General features: G+C 44.0%; 1 protein-coding gene across 1 annotated transcript in view; it reads right to left on the bottom strand.

The window, feature by feature from the left end:
• Positions 1-2,020: 2,020 nt before the first annotated feature.
• The window catches only part of adamts13 (ADAM metallopeptidase with thrombospondin type 1 motif, 13), an 86,025-nt gene continuing 61,690 nt past the window's right edge, over positions 2,021-26,355 (bottom strand). The window contains exons 21-33 of the mRNA XM_059993511.1: positions 24,498-24,627; positions 22,713-22,892; positions 20,779-20,983; positions 16,425-16,554; positions 15,140-15,269; positions 13,696-13,875; positions 12,722-12,898; positions 11,391-11,592; positions 9,173-9,452; positions 7,449-7,595; positions 7,062-7,238; positions 3,337-3,515; positions 2,021-2,447 (exon numbers count right to left, since the gene is read on the bottom strand). Of these exons, the coding sequence (XP_059849494.1) occupies positions 2,271-2,447; positions 3,337-3,515; positions 7,062-7,238; positions 7,449-7,595; positions 9,173-9,452; positions 11,391-11,592; positions 12,722-12,898; positions 13,696-13,875; positions 15,140-15,269; positions 16,425-16,554; positions 20,779-20,983; positions 22,713-22,892; positions 24,498-24,627 (2,294 nt within the window). The 3' untranslated portion in view covers positions 2,021-2,270. The remainder of the gene's footprint in view (positions 2,448-3,336; positions 3,516-7,061; positions 7,239-7,448; positions 7,596-9,172; positions 9,453-11,390; positions 11,593-12,721; positions 12,899-13,695; positions 13,876-15,139; positions 15,270-16,424; positions 16,555-20,778; positions 20,984-22,712; positions 22,893-24,497; positions 24,628-26,355) is intronic.

Here is a 26,355-nt window from a genome sequence, read left to right as displayed (position 1 = left end):
GTACGCATGTCACCTTGTTACCATGACAATTGGATTGTTCATTGGGACCTCACAGTCCAGTCAGTTTCCACAATATACCAACAGCAGGGTTGTGTTGGTGCCGCTGATTAGATCACTTGCCTTGATAGAACTGCATTTAAAAACTGGATGCCAGGAGAGATTCACCTCAAGGGGACAAAGAGCCACAGTTTCTGAGCTGGAAGAAATTTCTTCTGTCTGTTGCAGAGGGTTGCGGATGCCGTATCACTGGATACATTCAAGGCTGAACAACCTTGCACTCTGTCAGTAAGACCAAACAGCTGACTGTGGACTTCGAGAAGGGTAAGATGAGGAAACACAAACCAACCCTCAGAGGGATCAGAAGTGGAGGGAGTGAGCAATTTCAAGTTCCTGGGTGTCAGTATATCTGAGGATCTAACCTGGTAACAACGTATTGATGCCCCTATAAAGGAGGCAAGACAGAATTATATTTCATTAGGAGTCTGAGGAGACTTGGTTTGTCACCTAAAAGACTCATAAGCCTCTACAGATGTACCGTGGAGAGCTTTCTGACTGGCTGCATCACCAGCCGGTATGGGAGGGGGTCTACTGCACAGGATCGAAGAAAGTTGCAAAATTAGTCAGCTCCATCAGGGATGCTAGCCTCCGTCGTATCCAAGACATCTGTGAGGAGCGGTGCCCCAGGAACACACCCCCACTACCCAGGACATGCCCTCTTCTTATTGTTACCATCAGGAAGGAGGTACAGGAGCCAGATGGCACACACTCAAAGATTCAGGAACAGCTTCTTCCCATCTGACATCTGATTTCTAAATGGACAGTGAACCTCAATATTTTTTAAATTTCTGTTTTTACACTACTTAATTAATTTAGATACATGTATAATTACTGTAATTAGTTTTTTTCTATATTTATCATGATTTGCATTGTACTGCTGCCACAGAGTTAACAAATTTCACAGCATATGCCAGTGATATTAGACCTGATTCTGAAATAGGCAGACCTATTCTCTGGAATAATAGGAGCAGGAAAGTTGAGCTGAAGCCAAAGTTTGAATGGCAGAGCAGGTAAGAGTGACCTAGCAGCCTTCTCGTTTCTGGTTCCTGTTTTCCCATAACTAAAGATGTAAGTGAGTCAGCATTCAAAATGATTCTGGGCTCACAGATGATGGGAGTTAACAACACCTCAGTACATATAAATTGGATATTTTCACATGCTTTCTCTATAATCCAGGCAGAATGAAACCAAGTGGAGAAACAGCCTGTTAAGTTTTACATGGAAATGAACTTTGCACATTACAGATTCATGCTGGAGTTTCTGCATTCTTTCTCAGAAAACATTTAATCACAAACAAGCCACTTAGTTCAAGAGCAATTAGGGATTACCAATAAATGTTGGACCCACATCCTGGAATTTTTTTTACCCATAAAGCCATCTCAGTCAATTAAACTGGATGCACCAGCCTCTCCCAAATATTAAATCACCCAAAAATGTCTCTCAGTCTCATTTTTGAAACTTTCAGTTTGTCTCCAGCCTCCAATGTTTTGGTGCACCAGATTCCTTTGTGATGAAAGCTTCCTGATACCATCCCTAAATAACCTCACCTGAAATTCAAGGTTAACCCCCCCCATCCTAAAATATCCCCTTCAGCAGAAATTATCTCCCTTCCTCCTCCCCACACCCTTCTACTCCCCTCCCCACATCCCCCCCCTTTCCTCTCCCCTTTCTGAAGTACCACATGTTCATCTTTAATCTTCGGGTCAATGTTGTCTCCTAAAGCCTTGGAGCTATGGGACTCAGAACCTCCCTCAGATCTTACTACTCTACAATTTACAACAGCATAGGTAACACATAAGGCCCCTGAGTTTTTGTGTTGCAGATTACTAGAGGGACTCATGCCAATTAATTAATTTCTGGTTTGATCATGTTGAATTTAATGAACCATAAATTGTCTAATCCTCAACTGTTGACAACACAAATACAACAGAAATCCATGGATCACAGTTTAGTTGTAATGTAACACTTGTTCGACCATCTTCACATCAGTAGCTCCAGGTGACCGATTCTTAAACCAGAAGTTACAGAAAGAGGTCAAGGGAAGGTTGTTTTCTGGTGGTGGGAACGTGGGAAAGAGGCAGTCCACTCGTTCTTCAGAGAATGCCAAGTCCTCATAATCACAACTAGGGGAAGATGTAATCAGCTGCTGCTTGGATGCGAACAGAAATGGATAATCGGACATTCCAGGGGGTGGAACCTGCTATAGTGTCCCATTATCCACAGTTCAGATGGTGGGTGCCCCTCATGGTTTGGGATGGTACGGCTCTGAACAAGGCCCGGAATTCAAAATCTCCATGAAATTCAATTTCAACAGAGTTTCCCAGCGACTGCCAAAGGAACAGTCGATTACCACGAAATGCAGAATATCTCTGGGTGCTGACATCCTTTATCTGAAAACATAAAAAGCTCAACTGTTAAAGACAACATACTAAAAATAATGGAGACACGTCAGGTCACAGTACATATAGGCTGAGCACCCCTTATCTGGAGTATTTGGGACCAGAGTATTTTGGATTTCAGACTTTTTCAGATTTTGGAATACTTGCATCTATTTAATGAAATACCTTGGGGATGGGACCCAAGTCTAAACACAAAATCCATTTATACTACATATACCATTTTTACATATACCCTGAAGAGGATCTTGGCAAACTCACTGAATTTTTCTGCAGCTTTGTAATCAGCAGACACTTTATCACCACAATTTTTTTTTAAATTTCATGCTGTGCCTTTTCTTAAATTTCTGCAACCAGCCTGCTGGATATTCACAATCACCTTCAATTTTCAGTTCATCTTAATAGATCGCTGCTTGTTTCATGGTCAGCATACTGTTAAGCAGCGTATGTTCATTCTGACACTGACGAATCCACTCTTTCAATACACCATCGAGATCTTCATTTTTTGCTTTATGCAGTATGTTTCTATTTTTCATTAACTTTCGTTCATCACATAAGAGAGGTCACGACTTCTGTAGTACACAGAGACCTGGGAACTTTCACAGCACCTTGTGGAATTTTCCATTTGTGACACCATGTCAGTGCACAAAATTTTTTTTTGGATTTTGGAGGGTTTCAGTTTTTGGATTTTTGGATAAGGGGTTCTCAACCTGTACTTTGTTCAAACTCAGTAAATCACAATTATTCAGTTCATTCCTTTTGACAGTCAGTGCCCATGGAACCTGTACCCCAGAGAATGTCTGTTTTTGTGAAACCATACCCCACTGAGAGTTCACAGAAGGGCCAGCAGAATATATAGTGTATAATACTGAGAGCAACTCACCAGAATGTAATCAGAGGATGTTGTGTTCACCCTGTTGTCAAATTTCAGGTGCAGGACTCTGATTATGATTCGATCTATTGGAGATACGGTGATAAAAGTCCGACAGGCTTGGCCCTCCTTGTAGGACTGCATGGGGTTGACTATAATACCCCAAGGTCCGTACAGCTGGACGTCACATTCTGCAAAATGGAAACCATCGCTGGCATGAATTTGGGTTAATGCTGACGTCCCATTTATCAACACAGACACATTTTACAGTGAAGCAATGATACCTTGAGTGGTTACACATATTAATATGTATCTCAGTCTTATTCGTCTTTGGCCTATACCTCTTCATAACCATAGTGACCAAATATCTATTGCTCTCAATTCCATAATGTTTCGTGTGAAGTTAATGGCTGTTTTATGATTTCACCTATGAGTGGCCTAGGTCTAATTTTAAGATGATGCCTGCTCTTCGCTGGGAGGTGGGGTGGAGATACAGCTCTACCAAAGGAGATGTAAGGCACTCCTTTGCTTTGCTAACACGAGGAAATCTGCAGATGCTGGAAATTCAAGCAACGCACATAAAATGCTGGTGGAACGCAGCAGGCCAGGCAGCATCTATAAGGAGAAGTACAGTTGACGTTTCAGGCTGAGACCCTTCGTCAGCGCTAAATGAAAGAAGAGATAGTAAGAAATTTGAAAATGGGAGGGTGAGGGGGAGATCCTGAATGATAGGAGAAGACAGGAAGGGGAGGGATGAAGCTTAGAGCTGGAAAGTTGATTGGCAAAAGAGATACAGAGCTGAAGAAGGGAGAGGATCATGGGACGGGGGCCTAGGGAGAGAGAAAGTGGGAGGGGAGCAGCAGAGGGAGATGGAAAGCAGGCAAGGAGTGATTGTAAGAGGGACAGAGAGAGAAAAAAGAGAGAGAGAAAAGGGAAATAAATAAATAGATAGAGAGATAGATAGATAAATAAATAAATAAATAAATAAGGGGTCAGGTAGGAAGGGCAGGGGGGCATTAACGGAAGTTAGAGAAATCAATGTTCATGCCATCGGGTTGGAGGCTACCCAGACGGAATATAAGGTGTTGTTCCTCCAACCTGAGTGTGGCTTATCTTGACAGTAGAGGAGGCCATGGATTGACATATCAGAATGGGAATGGGATGGGAGCACAGGACTGGTGCGGCCTTTTATATATTGGTGAGACCCAACGCAGACTGGGAGACCGTTTCGCTGAACACCTATGCTCTGTCCGTCAGAGAAAGCAGGATCTCCCAGTGGCCGCACATTTTAATTCCACGTCCCATTCCCATTCTGATATGTCAGGTTGACAGGTTTACTGGGCACTGGGCACTGCTGGTAGTGTGCAAGTGACTGGTAGAACCTGGGGAGAGACAATGTGAATGGGGAAATAAAATGAAGTGATTATTGTAGGAGGGGTGTGAATGGGTGGTTGATGGTTGGTGCAGACTTGATTTCTGTGCTGCATCTATGACACTATGAATTCTGTACAATGGGAGCATCACTTCCAGTTTTATATTCTAGCCTTCCCTCTGAAGGTGAAGCCAACATTCAAAATGGCCTATTTTTGAGATTTTAATTATTATTCTTCTTAGTCTCCTGAAATCTAATTAATGTGCTCCCATTCAAGTTCTTCCACTGTTTATAAAATACTCTGATCCCTCTCGCTGGTCATTAGTTGACCACTTTACACTTGCTGACACTGCTCTCTATTAGATATGTGTTAATATACATTTATTATACACTCCTCATGTTCTGTCTTGGTAGTCCCCAACCTAACGACATCAATGTTAATTTCTTTAACTTCCGGTAACCACACCTTTCTGTCCCCTTTTGTTTTCCCTATTCTCTTGGCCCCTTCCCCCCTCCCCTAACCCCTTGGCCTATTAATTACTCACACCTTCTCTCTTGTGTTCCCTGCCTCATTCCTTTTATTCCAGTGCCTACTGTTCTCTCCTATCACATTACATTTCATTTAGTACTTTGCCTCTTCTACCTATCATCTCCCAGTATCTCACATCATTTCCATTCCCCCTATCTTTCTTCCCCCCCCTCACCTGGATTCACCTATCACCTGCCAGCTCATATTCCACCCTATTGCCACCCTTTTATTCTGGCTTGTGCCTTCTCTGTCCAGTCCTGATGAAGGGACTCTGCCTGAAATGTCAGCTGTCCATTTTTCTCCATGGATGAGGCCTGGCCTGGTGTATCCCTTGGCATTTTGTGCTTGTTGGTCTCTAGTTTCCATCAGCCCTTAGAGGCAGTTTATTTGTAAACTCCCTGTCTCTCTCAGCTCCTTACCCTGACCTCAATGTGCAAATACACATTTTGTCCCCTCAGGGAAGACCCTTTGGAAAATATAACTTCCTGAGCGGTCTTGACAGTGGTGGGTTCAGAGAAGATGTTTCCGCTTGTGGGAGAACCTAGAGATTAGGGGTCATCTAATTAAGACAGAGATGAGGACATTTGCTTTCTGAGTGTCACAAGTCTTTGGAACTTCCTTCCTCAAGTAGCAGTGGAAGCATAATCCTTGAATATTTTGAGGTAAAGGTAGACAGAATGTTGATTACAAGTGGTTGAAAGGTTGAAGGGGGTAAGCATGAGATGAGGCTACAGTCAGATCAGCCACAATATTACTGAATGTTGAAACAGGCTTGAGGGACTGAGTGGCCTATCCCGAGTGCTAATTCATATTTCATATGCCTTGGCTTTCTGTTTTGATGTGTCTGATCACAGCCAGAGTGGTAAAATCTGCTCCCATATTTCTCCACTTGACTTTCAACAATAACTTAAACACCTTGGAATACCATGATACTTACTGGTGTATCTGGAATATCATGATCTCCTATGTTGCCTTTTACTTCTTTTGTAGTGTTGCCTTTCTCAGAATCATTGCAAAGCATATCTTTGCTAGATGGTACAGCCATCAGATTAGTCCCATAGACACGTTCCTTCTCCAGAGCCCTGGGAAACATTCCTCATTCTCCAAGTCTCTGTTAAATGTTTCCATTCAACCTGCTACCATTGCCCTTGATTCCAGATAACAACTTGCTATATAAACATAATTTTTCTTCATATTTTCCTATCTTTTACTCCTTTTTAATTGTTGACCCATTATTTTTTTATCTTTATTTAGAGATACAGCACAAGTCAGACCCTACCAGTATAATGAGTTGCACCTCCTATTTAACACATGGGCCAATCTACAATTACCGACTGACGTACCGGTTAGTTATAATCTACTAACTGTATGTCATTGGACTATGGGAAGAAACCAGAGCACTTGAGGGAAACACACATGGTTCATGAGGAGAAAGTGCAAACTCCTTAGGGACAACACTGGAATTGAACTCTGGACTCTGTTGCCCCAAGCTGTAATGGTGTCACACTGCTGCTCTGTTACCTGTGTTAATTAGCTTTGTTTTGCTCTAAAGTGAACAAGCCCACCTTGTCTTATGACCACCTGATGGTTCACTGATATTGGTCAGGCCACCAAGCTGTGCGCAGGGCTTCTAACAATAATACACTGTGAATGTCTGAGTTACTCCGAGAGAGCATAGGCTTAACATCTTATCTGAGAGCAGCAACTACAGCAGAACAGTTCTCTATCAAATTGCACTGGTGGTGACAATCTCCAGTTTGGCTTCCACTTTGGAGTTGTATTCAAGCCCACTGCCCCAGGCTGTTCCTTAGGCCTGACATGCAGCCAGAGACATACCTCTGTGGTACTGTCGAGATGAGTGGCTGCTGGAGAACTGGAGGACAGTTCCAAGATCCTTAGTGCTGCTCCACTGCCTGACTGTCAGCGTGTTGGTGATAGACGTGAGTGTAAACCCTTTCAGTGGGGAGCAGGTCTTCCAGAACAGTCGTCGCCCACAGAATGACAGAGAGTCCCCTGGTGGAAGAGTAAAGACATCTAAAAGATCCATATTTCTGCATTTAAAATGGAGTCAAAATTTCAATTTGTGTAGTTTACGTGACAGTTGTTCCCCTATCCCTGACATTGCCGCACCCCTCATCCTTCAACCCCAACATGCTGCCCATTCAATCAGCAACCTGCTGAAGCTACATTTCAGCACTGCGGACAGCGACACTGGTCTCTTACGCCTGCTGCAGCTCAGAGAGCTGGACAGAACACGAATTGTGATGACCTCATCCAGTGGACGTCCAATGCTGAACGTGCATTCCTTCACCTGCAGATCGGTCAGGTTCAACATGCCTGATTTGCTCAGAACCAGCTTGCCACAGACACCTGGAACAAAACAGCACACAGTCGGTGTAAGTGCACATCTCATGGCCTGGTTAGTAAGGTGTGGTAGTCAAACAGCCTGTCCAGCTTCCAAATCAAAGGATAAGAACAAATGTAAAAAATCATTGTATTTCAGTCAGAGGGGTGAATCTGTGGAACAGTTGCAGTAAGAATTTAAAAACATGTACTACACTTAAGTTTTAAAAATTATTTAAAAATTATATAATGAACAAATATACAGTAATACATGATATAAAATGAATGGGAGTCATGTAAATAAATGATATTTGGAATTGGATTTTGTGTTAAAAGATTATGAATTTTTTTTGTTTTCGATGTGATGATTGACACCAAATATGTTGTTGTATAAGTAAGAGGGGTAGGCATGATAAGCTGTAGCTTCAATCTACACCCTTTCAGTCTGTTTTAAAGAATATCTAAGTTTTTTGTTATAATTTTGACCTATGAAATCATCGTTGTAAATGATGCTCTTTTTCATGTTTGTACTGACCAAAAAAAATTAATTTCATTCATTCAATCCCATTTTGTTGCGATGAATGTTTCTGGTCTCTGAAGGAGCCCAACACTATTTCGGAGGACCTGTCCTGGACCCAGCACATAAGTGCAATTGCAAAGAAAGCACAACAGTGACTCCACTTCCTTAGGAGTCTGCAGAGATTTGGCATGACATCTAAAGCTTCTGTAGTGGAGTAGAGAATCTATTGATTGGCGGTGTCATGCCTGGTATGGAAACACCAATGCCTTTGAATGGAAGATTGTACATAAGGCAGTGGATTGAACCCACCACATCACAGGTAAAGCCCTCCCAATCATTGAGTGTATCTACATGAAACACTGCCATAGAAAAATAGTGTCCATCATCAGAGATTCTCACCACACAGATGATGCTCACTTCTCACTGCTGCCATCAGGTAGAAGGTACAGGTGCCTCAGGACTCACACCACTGGGTTCAAAAACAGTTACTGCCCCTCAACCGTCAGGCTCTTGAACAAAGGGGATAACTACGCCCACTTTACCATCTGTTGAGATGTCCCCACAACCAATGATCTCACTTTAAGGACTCTACCTTGTCATTTCATGTTCTTGTTATTTATTACTATTTATTTATATTTCCATTTGCACGGTTTGTTATTTCCTGCACTCTAGTTGATCTTCAATTGATTCTGGTATAGTTACTATCCTATAGATCTGCTGAATTTGCCTGCAGAAATTGAATCTCAGGATTGTATATGGTGACATATATTTACTTTGATAATAAAATTTATTTTGAATTTCTCCAGTTTGCCTTGGCACTCAGATCACAGTATTTAACTATACTGAATTAAGTTCCCAATGGTAACTAATTAAATCACCAATTTCTATTTTTATATTCATGCCTTACTGTATTTGCATTATATTAACAAATAATCTTTGAGACTCTGTAACCTGGTTTGTATGGATCTTCCCAAGAGAGCAATGTAAAGGAAGTCTTATTTGATTACCATCCCAAGCTTTAAGAACTCAGTGCTGGTCTCTGGATGAGCAAAGTGCTGCTATTATGTAGTTCTTCTCTCTGTACCTTCATTCCTTGAGCCTTTAGCCAGTGTAGTTGTGTTTGTTCTAGATTCTTGTGGTGTCACTGTAGCCATAAGGCTGATGGAGGCAGTCCCTGTAGGAGCCCGTGTCAGAGTTACAGTCTGGACTGTTGATTGGGTGGAGCAGAGTCCCACTTCACAGGACTCCTCGGTAGCAGGTTTCGTCAGCTCGTCACAGAAGGCATCAAGCACAACCTCATTTGAGTCTAGGTTGACACAGAGCAACTGCCTGCTTCGGACTCCATGCCCACAGGAAACCGAACACTGGAAACAGAAGAGCAATCAGGAGCGTTCTACTGGCTTTGCCTTCCAATCAACCCTGACTGCTATCGGAAGCCCAACACCCACCATCTCCCATCAAGTGATCCTTCCCCTCAATCCCAGCCACGCAACTCCTTCCCTGTAGCTGCATCTTCCCACCATCTTCACAACCACACCTTCTCACTCGTCTACATGCTATGTGTATCAGAATCGGGATTATTATCACTGACATACCAAATGTTCTTCTGAGCCAGCAGTGCAGCGCAATACATTTTAAAAAATCACCACAAGTTACAATAAGAAATATATTCCAAAGAATTGCACAAAAAGAAACAAAGTAGTGAGGTAGTGTTTATGTATATTTCAGAGGTCTGACGGCAAAGGGGAAGAAGCTGTTTGTGAAATGTTGAGTGTGTATTTACGGGCTCCAATACCTCCTCCCTGATGATAATAATGAGAAGAGGGCATGTCGCGGATGGTGAGGATCCTTTAAGATGGGTGCTGCCTTTTGAAAATGTCCTCAGTGATGCACCCTTCAAATCTTCCTATTTATTATTTCAAAGTACCAAACCCCAGTTACCCATTACTCCCTCATTCCATTTACCTGCCTTCTCATCCTATCCTTCCTTGCTAAACATAGGTCAGTGAGGTCTCCATCGACCAGGGCAGACCATGAATGCTGCTTCCTCGCTGTCTAGATACGCAAACCTGGGTAGGACAATATGGAGAGCAAGCTGTTGCCCATGTAGCAGGCTCCCCCTTTCTATGCATCTGATGAACCCAAAGGAATGGCAGAGACTGATACAATTTGGTACCGACAGCGTCTCAGGAGTTGCCGATCAGCATTGAACTCAATGTAGAACTGCCTTAGGGACTCCAGTTCCAGATTTTTCCCTCAGGGTTTACTCCTGAAGCCTTCCCTGTGAATGGGTATGGCCTTAAAGTAGCAGAGATTTGAGGTCAGAGTTTTCCTTCTCTGAGATGAGCTGTTAACCACGGCTTACAAGCCCCTTCTGGCCGGAGTGACTAGTTTCAAGGCACCAATAATGCATCTTTGTCCCTTCTGTCAGCAGAAATGGTTCCGGCAGGCTTAGTAGCTAAGCCACACATGAAGGCTAGGAGCTGGACGAGGTTGTCAGAGGGTATTTGAGACACACACCATTCAGAGCATTTGATAGGTGGTGGGAGCTTGTCCCCACTACCACCCCCAACTATAACAACCTTAACCTTAACAAGATAGGTCAAAGAAGATGCACTTGTAACATCTGTTGTGGGAAAATTATTGCATTCTATGTTATAAAGAACAGTACATAGAGAATCCGGAGCTGATCAGTGTTTACAGAAACTGTAGGTCATGTTGAATCATGCAGATTTACAGTGCAGAATCTGGCTTTTCGGCCCATCACATCCATACTGACCATCAAGCACCCAACTATACAGTCGTACACAGTTCCCATTTTGTTCTCCGGACATCCACATGACTCTCCCAGACACCCTAGGAACAATTCACTGCAATTAACCCACATATTTCCTTTGGGTAGGGGAGAAAAAGTGGAGCATCTGAAAGAAAGCCCCATGAATGCAGGGAGGACAGGAAATCTCAATCTAGCCAGCACTGCGGGTCAGGATTGAATCCCATTTGCTGGTGCTGTCTGACAGCCACCGTTTTAATTACCAGATAAAGGAAACTCAGTTAGCAGGAGGAAAATGTTACTGACCATCATTTATGTGGACTTCCTGAAACCATCCAATAAAATTCCACTAAATAAAATTATAGATTATGGGACTAGTCAAGCAATCCATATGTGGTTCACTCCAAGGATATGCTCTATGACCTCAGGTATTCATTACATCTTAATTATAATAACTAAATTACAATAATTAGTTATTGGGCACCTAGAATAACCTCCTGTGTTCCCATTCCCAGGCAGGGCCACTAACCTCAGACCAGTTTTGGGGATTCCAACCAAATGGGCAGCTGATGACACATGGGACAAGTGACAGAGGTTCCTCCAGCCCAGAGCAACGGGTTCTGTTCACTTCCACGTCTGTCCCATTGTGAAGCTGGACACAGGTCACCTTCCTCTCAGCCACACCAGTCCCACAAAGTACTGAGCACCGTCCTGGCTCTGAGACCTGCCACCTGAACATGAAAAGCATAAATTAAGCCAGTGTCCCAAAATCCATTTGATCGTCCTCTTCTCACTATGACTATCATAGTGACATAATGTTACTGTCTGGGCCAGTGTTCTCCTAATTCTTTTTACCTGTTTATCACAAACAAGCGAGAATCTGCAGATGCTGGAAATCCAAGTAACACACATAAAATGCTGGAGGAGCTCAGCAGGCCAGGCAGCATCCATGGAAAAGAGTACAGTCAATGTTTTGGTCCGAGACGTCATCAGACGAGACGAGCATCAGGGAGACGTTTGCAAATTGCTAAGTTTTCAGATTCTGTTGTGCCCTGCAAGAGCTGATGCCTGTCGAATCCTTTACCTAATGAGATTAAGTCTCCGGTGAACTCCATTCGTGCCGGAGCTATATAAAATGTTGGTATGGAAATATTTATAGCCTCACTGCAGGAAGGGTGTGGAGGCTTTGGGGAAACAGAGGGATGTTGAGTGTGTTAGTTATAGGGAGAAGTTGAACAAACTTGGATAGTTTTCATTGGAATGTAGCAGACTGAGGAGAAATCTGATACAAATGTTTAAAATGATGAAAGGTATTAATAGGGTAGATAGCCAGAATCTTTGTCCCAGGTTGGAAATGTCAAATACTAGAGGGCAAAGGCTTCAGGTGAGGGGGGGAGGGAAGCTTAAAGGAGATTTGATTTTACACAGAGTGAAATACAGTGCCAGAGGAGGAAGTAAAAGCAGACATTTAACATAGAAACAGAGAAACCTACAGCACATTACAGGCCCTTCAATGTTGTGCCGACCATGTAACCTACTCTAGAAACTGCCTAGAATTTCACTACTGTATAGCCTTCTATTTTTCTAAGCTCCATGTACCTGTCTCAGAGTCTTTCAAAAGTCCCTAGCGTATCCAAGACCCTATTGTATTAAAGAGGCATTTAGACAGACACACATATAGGCAGGGAGTAGAGGAATATGGACATGTGCAGGCAAATAGAATTAGTTTAGATTGGCCTCATGGTTGGCATAGACTTGGTACGCTTAGGGCCGTTCCTATGCTCTACTGTTCTATGAACAAAACTCATTCAGAACCAGTGCTTTCAAAGAGGCAAGGAGCAGAGAAGAAAGCTCACAGACCTTGGAGGGCAAGGATGGAGATTGCAAATTTCTAATTCCTCAGGTCGGCTCAGATGAAGACAGTCTTTGTCCGACGTCAGCTCCTCGCGGTCAGGTAATACCTTCGTACAGTACAGCAGTCTTTGCCTCACTCCTCCTCCGCACGGCATGCTGCAAGATTCAGACTTGTACCGCCATCTTCGGCAAAGATCAGGGAGAAGGAAGCTTGTTATTGTGGTTGTCAGCACAAGCCAGTAAACAAATTCAGACAGAGAGAAGGTTAGCGAAAATCCAGTGAGCAGATTACTGGACAGACCCGTAACAGAAACCCAACAAAAAGGGTAATTGTCATAGATACAGTTTAAATGAAAGGATATCATCTGTTGTCTGCATAAAAGAATTGATTGGTTCTAACCATCCTGGGGTAACCCAAGAACGTGAGGAGGCATGGAAAGAATGTAAGCCCCTTTATGTACTTCAAAGAATAAAATCCTTGGAACTTATCAAATAGTGGTGGTGGAATCATAGATAAGGAATTTATCAATATTGTTGATGATGAGCCACAGTGTCAGGACATGAGAGTCAAAGCCAGAGGTTGGTTGGGAAGATAGGGTAGCTGGGGTTGTATTTTAGGTAAGATGCATAGTTTCTGGACTGACCTTGAGATAGATGGGTTTGATGTTCGGGCTGGGGAAGAGGAATTTGGTACTGTGGGACTGAATATTGTGCATTGGAGATGTGGAGTAAGATGCTGGGTTGCTGACTTGGGGAAAGTTGGTGTTGGATTGGAAAGATGTGTTGGCTGGGGGAATTTGGGTTGGGGAAGATTTGGTGATGGGCTGGAGTCAGACAGTGAAGGGATGCTTTTTAACTAGCCGTCCCGAGCCAAGATGTTCACCTGCGATGAGCTGTACAATCCAGACTTCAAGTCTGTTTCGTAGCAATAACAAGCAAACAAAACACACAGTTTCTTATCCATGGATGGAGGTTGTTACCTTACAGGACAGGGATTGGAATTGCATATCTCTATGGAAGCTGGCCTTGAAGTGTTAGCACATTCCAAGGGAGGTACCCTCTGATATAACTGCCTCTCTTTCTTTACGCAGTACACCTCCCTCTCACGTACTCCACCTCCACAGCTCACATTACACGGGCCATACTCGTGGACTTTCCACCTTTAAGAAAATAAATGACAATAATTCCATATTAAGGTCGAAGCCTCTGGGTGAAGAGGAATGAAGCTGAGACAGGGTGTCTGGTCTAATATACATTTGTCTTTGTCAAGTTCACATGCATCCAGATTGGAAGTGTAGATTTTTAAAAATGTATTTTGTGGGTTGTGGGTGTAGTTGAGAGGATCACCATTTATTGCCCATTCTCTATGATCTCTGAAGGAAAACAGAGTTTTGCTGCATCACCTCTGATGGCCATGAAGGGTCAAACATATCGATAAGAGACTGTGGATAACCAGTCCAGAATGAGAGGGGACAGCAGGTTTATTGCTGTAAAGAATTTACTAAAAACACTGATGGGTTTTTATGGCTGTTTGACACTTACAATGTCACTTTTTACCAATCTCATTTACCTTCTGGGTGGGCTTGACAGGAGAGCCTAGGAAGAGCTTTATTCTGTATCTAACCTGTGGTGTTTCTGAGCTGGGAACACTTGATGAGGCAGTGAAACGTATAAAATAAGAGAACAGGTTAACCCTTTGACACTTTGAGTTGGCTCCATCAATCAATGTGATCATGACTGATCCTTTATTTCCATGTTAATATCCCGCTCTCCCCCCTTTGCCCCTTGATATCTTTTGCACCTAGAAATCCATCTCCTTTCCTCTTAAATATATTCGGCAACTTGGCCACTGCCTTCTGTGAAAGAGAAATCCACCTCAGTGTGACATCACTTTTTAGTCACCTCAACTCTAAATGTATTACCCTATATGCAGTCTGAGTTTATGCCCTTAGGTTCTAAAATCTCCTAGTCTGAGGAATCACCCTTCTTGCATCTGGTCTGCCTCACTCTGTTAGAATTTTGAGATGCCCCTCTCATTCTTCTAAACTCTGGTGAATACAAGCCTAGGTGAACCTTCCTCGTACCACAGCTATAACATTTAATGAAACTTCTCTGTGCTCCCTCCTTGGCAAGCATATCCTTCCTTAGGTAAGGAGACCAAAACTTCACACAATATTTTTGGTATAGTCCCACCAAGACCTTGTTTACTTGTAGAGGGACCTAGTCAAGGGATCTTTATTCTGCATCTAACTCACAGTGCATATTCCCTTAGATTGTCTGATGCTGGTGCAGAAATTTAAAGACCCTGGTTTCGATGGAGAACAGATTTTTAACCATACCTCCCTGTGATGTTTCAGAGCTGATTAAAAAGCTCGGAACTTTATCAGAGTAATGATATCAATTGATGATGTTGAACTGACTTACCAAGGGGGGCATGGCTTACTGGTGCATGGCATGTAGAGCATCTGAGGTTGGAAGTTCTGATTACAATATTCTTGTTGTGACTCCTCCTTCGTCTCAGCGCTCATGCACAAATACCTGATCTCTGATGTTCCTGTTTGGATCAACAACAATTGTTCACATAGCTCTGACCTTCTGCAAAAGCATGCTAATATTGAGAGTCACTGTTTGCAAATACACTATGGGCTGAATGGCCTTTTCTGTACTCTACTGTTCATTTTGGGCTTGGGAGAAGCCTCTTTTGTATTGAGATGGATGAAAATGAGCCTCATTAGCCTCAGAAATATCTCCAAGAAAGACTGCTTGTCGTGGTTCTACAAAATCTTTTATACAAATGCCAGTGGGAGGAAAGAGATTATCAACTGCCAATGCTGCTCGACACACTGAGTTCTTCCAACAGATTTCCTGTTGCTCCGGATTCCAGCATTTGCAATCTCTTGTCTCTTATTTTGGGGGATATCAGAAATTGTCAGGTTCCTGTAGGACTGTTCCCTAGTTCCTTCAAAAGAGAAACTCATGTGCGTGGGGCATTTGGGGTAAAGCCTATGTATTGTAACTATTGTGGACAAGTATGGGATTCTGCTAGACAGTGCAACAACAGTTCAGTCTCGGCACCTCTCCAACCTCAACAAACATGTATGGTGTTTATCAAGGCAACTGGACTTGCCGTGTTGTCTAGAAGATATTTCACCACTCATCCAAGAAGCTTCTTAAGTTCTGATCCCCGCTGGGTAGTTTTCTGTGAGTTGTTTAAAGGTATAGCAATCACCTGAGGGTCGTTGAGAGTTATAGAGGTAATGAGAGGGTCATTAGCCTTATCCTTGACTGAATGGAGGTGTGCGGAGATGCCAGGGTAGAGGTGTTAGGAATACATTGTAAGTAGCTGATAGGTGGTGTCGTACCCCACCCCCTCTGTTCAGGGATGTGTTTTCCAGTTTGACAAAGATGCAAAAATTAGACTAATGACCCTCTCATTACCTCTACAACTCTTAACGACCCTTATGTGTTTGCTATATCTTTCAACAACTCACAGAGTTTATACGTCGGAGAACTACCCACCGAGGACCAGAACTGAAGAAGTGTCTCAGATGAGTGGCGAAACATCTTAAAGACAACACAGCAAGTCCAGTTGCCTTGTTTTACTACTGCTTGATATGCAACAACCTGGATGACGGAGAACTTTCATATGGTGTTTAGACACCAGGAGCAACACCAATTATTAGAACATAAAATGTCATTGTATCCTTACCTTCACCACAGCTAACAGAACATGATCCCATTATGGGAACCCAGAGATAAGTGCTTCTCTCAGTTGGCACGCTCGACAAGCCTGTGACGTTCATGATATTTTTGACCTCCTTCCTCAGTTGCTTGGATCCCTGAATTGGAAACAGCATGTTCAAAGGAGAGTCACCTTATTCCACAGAGTGATGCACTGTAGGAGGTCACTTGGCCCAACATGACTGTGTCAGTTCTTTGAATCTGCTTTGCAATTAGTCCCACATCCTCTGCTTTTCCCCTATGGTTCTGTTACATTGTCCTTCATGTACTTAGCTTACACCTTAAGGAATGATATTTCTGAAATGCTACTAGGTATCACATTCCAGATGATAAAAGCTTTCACAAAATATTTTTTGCTCTTCTTCCCTGTATTTTCCTCTTACAGTATATCTGGCTTCTGATTCCCAAGCCAGTGGTTACAGTTTCACCTTAATTTTGAACACCATTACAAGTCACAAACAAGAGAAAATCTACAGACCCTGGAAATCCAAACAAGACACACAAAATGCTGGAGGAACTCAGCAGGCCAGGAAGCATCCATGGAAAAGAGTACAGTCGACATTTTGGTTGAAGACCCTTCCCAAAACTCTTTTCCATAGATGCTGCCTGGCCTGCTGAGTTCCCCCAGCATTTTGTGTGTGTTGCTATCATTACAAATCATTTTTCTGCTCTACAAGGAAAGATCTCAGCTTCTATGGTCTCTCCACATAACATAATTATAGCCCCCTCTTTCTAGTAAATGTCCTCTGCATCCTCATCTTTGTCTGACACCCTCCCTAATAACCAGAAGTGCATTCTACTTGGAACGTAGGCAGTGATGGGAATGTACTACCACCTGAGCCTACTCTCCCCTTGGGTATCATTGTGAAAATTCAGTATCAACTCCACTTTCTGCCCTTCACCTATATCATTTGATAACTTTGAGTCTAAAAATCAATCACTTGGTCTTGAATATAGTCAACTGATATCTCCAAGTCCTGTGCTGCAAAGAATGTTCAAGTTTCACCATCCCCATAGGTACGAAAATTCATGTCCTTGAGGCCATAAGTAATTTTCCCCCAATCCATGAGTCTGGACTCCGAGTTTTTTTAGGCTTCATAGCAAGGAGAAAAGTGCAAGGATTCCATCTGCCTTCTCAACCTATCCTAGCACCTTCAAAGAGTTGTATAAATGCATTATTAAGAGTTCTTTTTCCTGCATTCCCTGTATTACACTAATTAGTTTGCATCATGTCTCCCCACTCACCTCTCCTTATTCTTCCTGCCAAAATGCATGAGTTATCACATCCCCAAAGCAACTCAAAATGCTTTGTGGACATCAGTGATTTAAGTGTCAGCTATTGAAACTCAGGAATATCCCACTAACACAGGGGTTCCCAAACTGGGCTCCACAGATACCATTAACCTCAGTTAATGGCATACAAAAGTTTGGAAACTCCTGCACTAAAAGGACTGAGTCAAACTAAAACATTCTTGAAACTCACTGCACAAATGTTGACTGTTAGGCCCATCATTTCTCTACTGGCTCATCAAGCCTTAGAGGTTCTTGGGCCCAGTGAGTCATGCGGACAATTAAGGGCCTGTTTTCATTATTCCTACATTGATCCCATCTTTTTCTTTACACTTTCCCAGATTCAACCCATCACCTACACACTAGATGTAATTAACAGCAACTGATCGACTTAACACCCCACTCACACCTGAGGAGGAAACCAGAACATCAGGCGGAAATCACGCAGTCATGTACAAACTACACAACGACAGCGCAGGATATCAGAATTGAATCCTGGTCACCGGAGCAGTGACACGTAGCTCATTTAACCACATCACCCTGCTGCCATCGTGCTTATTCCCACGGCCATACATTTTACTTGAATCCAATATATTCATTATTTTTCAATACCAGTTCCTATCACTGTCTAAAGAATGTCAGGGTGGAGATAGGTCTCTACCAAAGGAGGTGTAAGGTGCTCCTTCCCTCCGCTAGCCTGCAGGCCACCCTTGGGCAAGGTGTAGCACCTGCTTAGCCCCCTGACCAGGCTCACATGAAGCCACAGGAGCAGGTGGTGGATGGTCGTATGAGTGGCCGGTATGTATCACAAATCCTGGTTATGCCACTACTGATGCCAGGTGGATGATCTCTGAAGAGTATTGATAATGGCTGGGATCACTCATCTTGCAAAGACGCTGCCCAGAAGAAGGCAACGGCAAACCACTTCTGTAGAAAAATTTGCCAAGAACAATACTGGTCAAAGATCATGATCACCCATGTCATACAACGTGGCACTAATGAATGAATGTATCACTTTTTAAAATATTTATGGAACCAGCTTCCACCATCTACTTATGGAGAATATTCTGGATGCCGACACTCTCATTGAAAGAAAATCCATCTCATCCCATTTGGTCCACCTATACACATTTTATGCTTGGTCACTGAACCACACACTGTAGGGAATGACTTTTCATCATCATATTCTTTGTCAAATCTTTAATAATTTTTAGTGATAAGACATTAATGTGCAACATTAACTCTGCTCCCTTTTACACACGTTTCAAGAACAACAGAAAAATTCCAGGCATTTTATGTTTCTATTTGAATTCCCAACATTGCTGCATCCTGCCTTTAAAAACTTTTCCCAGATCATCCCTCATTCATGTCCATTTTATGAAGGATATTCCCAACTTTTCCAACCTCAGCCATTAACTAAAGACCCTTATTCTTTGCAGAGATCTCATCAGGTATAAAATTGAAACCCAACTGGCTTGATATCAGCTAATACAAACCCAACCCATCTACGCTTCTTTCCTTTTACCAAAGTACATGACCATAGATCTCCTGACATTGTACTCCAGTGGCCTCTTCTTTGCCAATTCTCCTAATCTGTCTCTCTTCTGCAGCCTCTCTGCTTCCTCAGCTCTCCCAGCCCCTCCACCTAACTTTGTATCATCCGCAAATTTGGCCACAAAGCCATCAATTCCATCATCCAAATCACTGATGTGTAACGTAAAAAGAAGCGGTCCCATCACTGACCCCTGCGGAACATCACTAGTCACCAGCAGCCATCCAGAAAAGGCTGATTCCTTTATTTCCTTTGTCTCTTGCCAATCAGCTACTGCTTATCCATGTTAGTATCTTTCCTGTAATTCCATGGGCTCTCATCTTGTTAAGTAACCTCGTGTGTGGAACCTTGTCAAAGGCCTTCTAAAATCCAAGTAAATAACATCCACTGATTCCCCTTTGTCTACCCTGCTTGTTATTTCTTCAAAGAATTCCAACAAATATCTTGGGCACGATTTCCTCTGAAGGAAACCATGCTGATTTTGGCCTATTTTATCAAGTGCCTCCAAGTACTCTGAGACCTCATCTTAACATTTGACTCCAACATTTTCCCAATCCACTGAGGTCAGACTAACTGGCCCATAGTTTACTTTCTTCTGCTTCCCTCCCTTCTTGAAGTGTGAAGTGACATTTGCAATTTTCCAGTCCTCCAGACCCATACCAAAATCGAGGCATTATTGAAAGATCATTACTAATGCCCTTTCTGAACCCTGGGGTGTATACCATCTGGTCCAGGTGACTTATCTACCTTCAGTTTTCCAATAAACATCTTCATAGTAACAGCAACTACACTCATTTCTGCCACCGACCCTCTTGAATTCCAGCATACTGCTAGTGTCTTCCACAGTGAAGACTGATGCAAAATACTTATTCATTTCGCTTCCCCCCCCCCAATTATCGCCTCTCCAGTGTCACTTTCCAGTGGTCCAATATCTATTCTGACCTCTCTTTACCTTCTTATGAGATGGAGGACCTTCATTGCTACCCTAAATGCCTGCGGTGTAACGGGCAGTAATAATAATTACAATAATGAGTGTTTCTCCAATATATTGGAAAGCAAAATGGTACAGAAGTTGGATGTCTGAAATAAATACAGGAAATGTTGCAAGTACTCAGTAGTCAGGCTCTGACTGCGGAGAGGGAAACAGAATTAATGTTCCCTGATCAGAACCAGCCTCTAATCTTTGGTAACATTCTGAAAAATCTCTTTGGTACCTGTGCTTGGGCCTTCACATTTGTTCTGCTGTGAGGTGTGCAGAATTAACTTCATTATTCCTTACGAGGTCTGAACACTCCCTCACAGCCTGTTTGCTTTAAAAATTCTGTGGTTAAAGATATAAGCCCAGGAAATTTATGTGCCTCTTTTAGCCAGATTATCAACTTGTCCTGTCAGCTTTAGTGTTTTGTGTTTGCACAAACCACGTATATCTTCCGCAGGTGCCTGCTCACACAAGGAGTCTCAGGGGGACGAATGCACTTACCTCTGACCAGGGTACCTGATCCAGCTTAAAGGGACAGATGCTGATGATGCATGGTGTGATGTCTGGGGGCTGCGTCTCTGCCGGACACAGAGTCTTATTCACCTCGACGTCTGCCCCGTTGATGAACTGGACACAGGTAACTGATCGCTCTGCAACTCCAACTCCACAGGATGCAGAACACACTCCCGACTCAGAAACATTCCACCTGCAAGGATCATTGAGGACAAAATTTTGCCAGAACACTCAGCTGTTCCAGAGTTTATTGAACAGGCTGCACCGTCAAACCCTGCAGCCAGTGTCCACAAGAGCTCCCGAACTCAGGGTGTACTAACACTGTCAAACCCTGCAGCCAGTGTCCGCAAGAGCTCCCGAACTCAGGGTGTACTAACACCGTCAGACCCTGCAGCCAGTGTCCACAAGAGCTCCCTAACTCAGGGTGTACTAACACCGTCAAACCCTGCAGCCAGTGTCCACAAGAGCTCCTGAACTCAGGGTGTACTAACACTGTCAAACCCTGCAGCCAGTGTCCGCAAGTGCTCCCTAACTCAGGGTGTACTAACACCGTCAGACCCTGCAGCCAGTGTCCGCAAGAGCTCCCGAACTCAGGGTGTACTAACACCGTCAAACCCTGCAGCCAGTGTCCACAAGAGCTCCCTAACTCAGGGTGTACTAACACCGTCAAACCCTGCAGCCAGTGTCCACAAGAGCTCCTGAACTCAGGGTGTACTAACACCGTCAAACCCTGCAGCCAGTGTCCACAAGAGCTCCCTAACTCAGGGTGTACTAACACCGTCAAACCCTGCAGCCAGTGTCCACAAGAGCTCCCTAACTCAGGGTGTACTAACACCGTCAAACCCTGCAGCCAGTGTCCACAAGAGCTCCCTAACTCAGGGTGTACTAACACCGTCAAACCCTGCAGCCAGTGTCCACAAGAGCTCCCGAACTCAAGGTGTACTAACACCATCAAACCCTGCAGCCAGTGTCCACAAGAGCTCCCTAACTCAGGGTGTACTAACACCGTCAAACCCTGCAGCCAGTGTCCGCAAGAGCTCCCGAACTCAGGGTGTACTAACACCGTCAAACCCTGCAGCCAGTGTCCACAAGAGCTCCCTAACTCAGGGTGTACTAACACCGTCAAACCCTGCAGCCAGTGTCCACAAGAGCTCCCTAACTCAGGGTGTACTAACCCACGACAACAAGCTGTTGGTGATTCCACAACCTTAATGTTCTTGGATCAGGAGGGGGAGTTGAGTTAGGCTTTCTGCTGATTATACAGTGATTTGCCTGGCTGAAAATTTTTTAACATCAGGTGAGAAGGATCGGGTCAGGTAGGATGCCTTTCATTTTTGAAACCTTGCCGTGAGTTGTTATCTGCAGGGAATGTCCATCTTCCTCCCTCTATCTCTGACTCTGTGAGTGGTTCCCATCTAATCCTAGTGTAACTCATTCTCCCTGCGTAACTCTGCACCCTCAAGATAAAGAACGTAGATGCAGAGTAGGGGGGTGAGGATGACCAGGAAATTTGTAACCCATCATGAGCAGAGTGGAGGAATTGGGAGGGCAGTGGTGGAGTGGAAGGATTAGAGGATCATAGTGAATGAAGAGCATGTCACATTGCATGGATCAGCCTAAAATCTCCACTGTGAACACTTAACTGCATTCCAGTTCCCCCAATGTGCCAACCAACTACCCTCCTTCCTCACTCCATCTGTAATTCCCTTACTCCTCATGTAATTACCTTACTCCACACATAATTCCCCTGCTCCCTACATAATTCTCTACCTCTGTTCTTTATGGCCAGTGTCCATTTTCCTCCCTCTATCTCCGACTCTGTGAGTGGTTCCCATCTAATCCTAGTGTAACTCATTCTCCCTGTCCCTGCCCCATGCCACCCCTTGCTTTTGGGGTAATGGGCTCGCTTCTCAACCACATACCTGACAGGGCAGCTGTGGTTGTTACACATTTCCCTTGACTTGGGCCTGGGAGAACCAGCGCAGTCGGCGTCAGAAGTCCACTGGGTGTCAAGTCCCTCTTGCTTCAGGCAACGAACGTCCCTTCTTCGCTGTCCCCCGCCACAGGAGACGCTGCACGCGCCAAACTCGCCCACCTCCCACCTGTAGATCCAGATTAGCAACCAGGAGAAGTTCAGGGACTGCACGGCAGTAGCAAGAGGAAGTTTGCAACAGAGACTTTCTGTTTAATGGGTCAGAGAGATGAGGAATGGCAGGGAGTGGAAAGGTGGTAAATTTCTTCCTGCAGTAGCCATAACAATAAATATGTTCCCTGGGATTCTCTAGGAAGGCTGGGGTTCCGTGTGAGCAGGGAAGATTAAAAAGAAAATCCATAGAAGATTGTGCTGAAGGGATGGTAAACAAAGTGTATATGTGTTACTGAATGAAACAGAGAGAAGCTGGTAATTACAATACCATGCATTGCATTGCACTGCTCTGATCTTGAATTTACTGCTTGAGGAGTTTTGGGAATCAGGAGTTAAAGAGAACGAGCAAGCAAATAGGGCTAATTAGTTGAAAGAGCTGGTGGAGACACAATGTGTTCAGCGGGTCCCTCAAAATAGTATCATTCTTTGAGTGGAAATGCTTGCTGTTCTTTTCATTGAGAAGAACAATGTCCTCAAGTCTTTTGGTTCCACATCTTGTCCTGAGCTCTGGTCACTGAATACTTCCAAAAGAGTTCAGAAGCATCCTGACATCTAATTTAATAAATGCACATGGCATTGGGACCAGACACGTTCCAGAATTCTGGTGAACACACGAATCTTGCCTGGCTCACTTCAGGCATTTGGATAAGACATTTTAGGAGAGGGTTAGATGATGTTACTGATGCTTCTGATGGGTAAAGTCATCAGTTGAGGACAGGATTAAGCCAGGTATCACACCCCACTGTGGATCTGGGGTCACAGTGAATGAAGATTGCCCATTTGGGCCAGGAACTGCTGGCAGGGCCAACAAGGTGGAATCCAAACTCAAGTGAGCTCAGTATCTGTGGAAACAATACCTCAACTAGAATTGGTGTCTGTGGAATTCATCCCTTCTGAAGTTCATCCCCCAGTGAGGGTCAGTGTGTGGGACCCTTCCCCCAGTGAAGGTCGGTGTGTGTGGGACCCTTCCCCCAGTGAGGGTCAGTGTGTGGGACCTGTCCCCCAGTGAGGGTCGGTGTGTGTGGGACCCTTCCCTCCAGTGAGGGTCAGTGTGTGGGACCCTTCCCCCAGTGAGGGTCAGTGTGTGTGGGACCCGTCTCCCAGTGAGGGTCAGTGTGTGTGGGACCCATCCCCCAGTGAGGGTCAGTGTGTGTGGGACCTGTCCCCCAGTGAGGGTCGGTGTGTGTGGGACCCTTCCCTCCAGTGAGGGTCAGTGTGTGTGGGACCCTTCCCCCAGTGAGGGTCGGTGTGTGTGGGACCCTTCCCTCCAGTGAGGGTCAGTGTGTGGGACCTGTCCCCCAGTGAGGGTCGGTGTGTGTGGGACCCTTCCCTCCAGTGAGGGTCAGTGTGTGGGACCTGTCCCCCAGTGAGGGTCGGTGTGTGTGGGACCCATCCCCAGTGAGGGTCAGTGTGTGTGGGACCCATCCCCCAGTGAGGGTCAGTGTGTGTGGGACCCATAGAACATTGTCCGTACATCCCAATAGGAGTCAGCACAGTCAAGTAAGGGCAGAGAAAATAGGAAGAACATGGAATTCTGCTGTTGAAGGTTTCACTAACTTACCAGGAAGGGCATTGTGCAGTGTAACAGGATTGCAGCCTGTCAGGTGGCCTTGTTGCCTTGGAGCAGTGCTGCAGTTCCACTTCTTGCCCCAGTTTCTGGTCTCTACACACATAATGAACCCTTGCAGTTCCTGCAATGGTGCAAAACATATCATCAAATCCACGGTCATTCAGACCTTCAGATGTCTGGTCACTATGGAAGAATGACATTGGCACAGGGTGTATGTATACAGTGATATTGTGAAGGCATAGTACTAAGTTCAAAATAAATTTATTATCGAAGTCAACACGAGGAAATCTGCAGATGCTGGAAATTCAAGCAACACACACAAAATGCTGGTGGAACACAGCAGGCCAGGCAGCATCTATATGGAGAAGTCCTGACAAAGGGTCTCAGCCCGAAACGTCGACAGCGCTTCTCCTTATAGATGCTGCCTGGCCTGCTGCATTCCAGCATTTTGTGAGTGTTCCTTATTATCAAAGTGCTTCGATATCACCATATACCTGCCTGAGATTCAGCTTCTTGCAGGCTTTCACAGTAGAACAAACAAATGAAACAGAGTCAATAAAAAAATTTACACACAGATACAGACAAACAACCAATGTGCAAAAGACGACAAACTGTGCAGTGTGCGTATTTGTGAACTCACTCAGCACCTCTACAGAAATGAGAAAATGTGACTGTAAGCAGGTAGATGGTGAGCAACAAGTGAAGCTACCAACAGATGCCACATCTCATGAAGGGTGGAGGATTCAAGGGCAGAAGGAAAATGTACGGGTCCTGCTGGTTAAGAAGTGAAGGTAAATAACGGCATGATGGACTGAGATTGTGAAAAAACAGCAGGTAGTAGATCATGGTTAGGTGTGTAAAGATGAGAGATAAGTGCAGAATGCATTTCTTTTTTGTTGAATTCACCAAGATCTAATCAGAATCAGAATCAGGTTTATTATCATCGGCATATGTCGTGAAATTTGTTAATTTAGCAGATGCAGCATAATGCAATACATAATCTAGAAGAAAAATAACTAAAACAATCAATCAATTACAGTATACGTATATTAAATAGATTAAATATCGTGCAAAAGCAGATATATATATTTAAAAAGTGAGGTAGTGTCCGAGGGTTCAATGTCCATTTAGGAATCAGATGGCAGAAGGGAAGAAGCTGTTCCTGAGTCGCTGAGTGTGTGCCTTCAGGCATCTGTACCTCCTTCCCGATGGTAACAGTGAAAAGGGGATGCCCTGGGTGCTGGAGGTCTTTAATAATGGACGCTGTCCTTCTGAGGCACCGCTCCCTGAAGATGTCCTGGGTACTTTGTAGGCTGGTGCCCAAGATGGATCTGACTAGATTTACAACCTTCTGCAGCTTCTTTTGGTCCTGTGCAGTAGCACCCCCCCCCCCCCCCCCACCACCATACCAGACAGTGATGCAGCCTGTCAGAATGCTCTCCATGGTACATCTATAGAAGTTTTTGAGTGTATTTGATGACATATCAAATCTCTTCAAACTCCTAATGAAGTATAGTTGCTGTCTTTCCTTCTGTATAACTGCATCGATAACTGCATGACATTTAAGTTACTGGAAGGACGATTAGAGGTTAGTAAAAGTCATAATCTCACTAAATGATAATGGAGATAGAAATGTTCTCCACAATTAAATATACTTAGAAGTATGTTTGATGTACTGTAACTAAAAATGCCACAGACCCAAGAGATGAAAATTGAGAGTAGGCTGGTATGTATTCAATGAATCAGTTAGCCTCCATGTGCTTGTAAAGTTCTCTATTTATATGAATCCTAAATCTATTGGTTTAAGCAATAAAAATTCATGTCACCTCTGCTTAGTATGATGGACATG

Source organism: Hypanus sabinus, chromosome 18 (assembly GCF_030144855.1).
Source record: "Hypanus sabinus isolate sHypSab1 chromosome 18, sHypSab1.hap1, whole genome shotgun sequence".
Lineage (NCBI taxonomy): Eukaryota > Metazoa > Chordata > Chondrichthyes > Myliobatiformes > Dasyatidae > Hypanus > Hypanus sabinus.
This window is presented reverse-complemented; position numbering and strand designations above follow the sequence as displayed.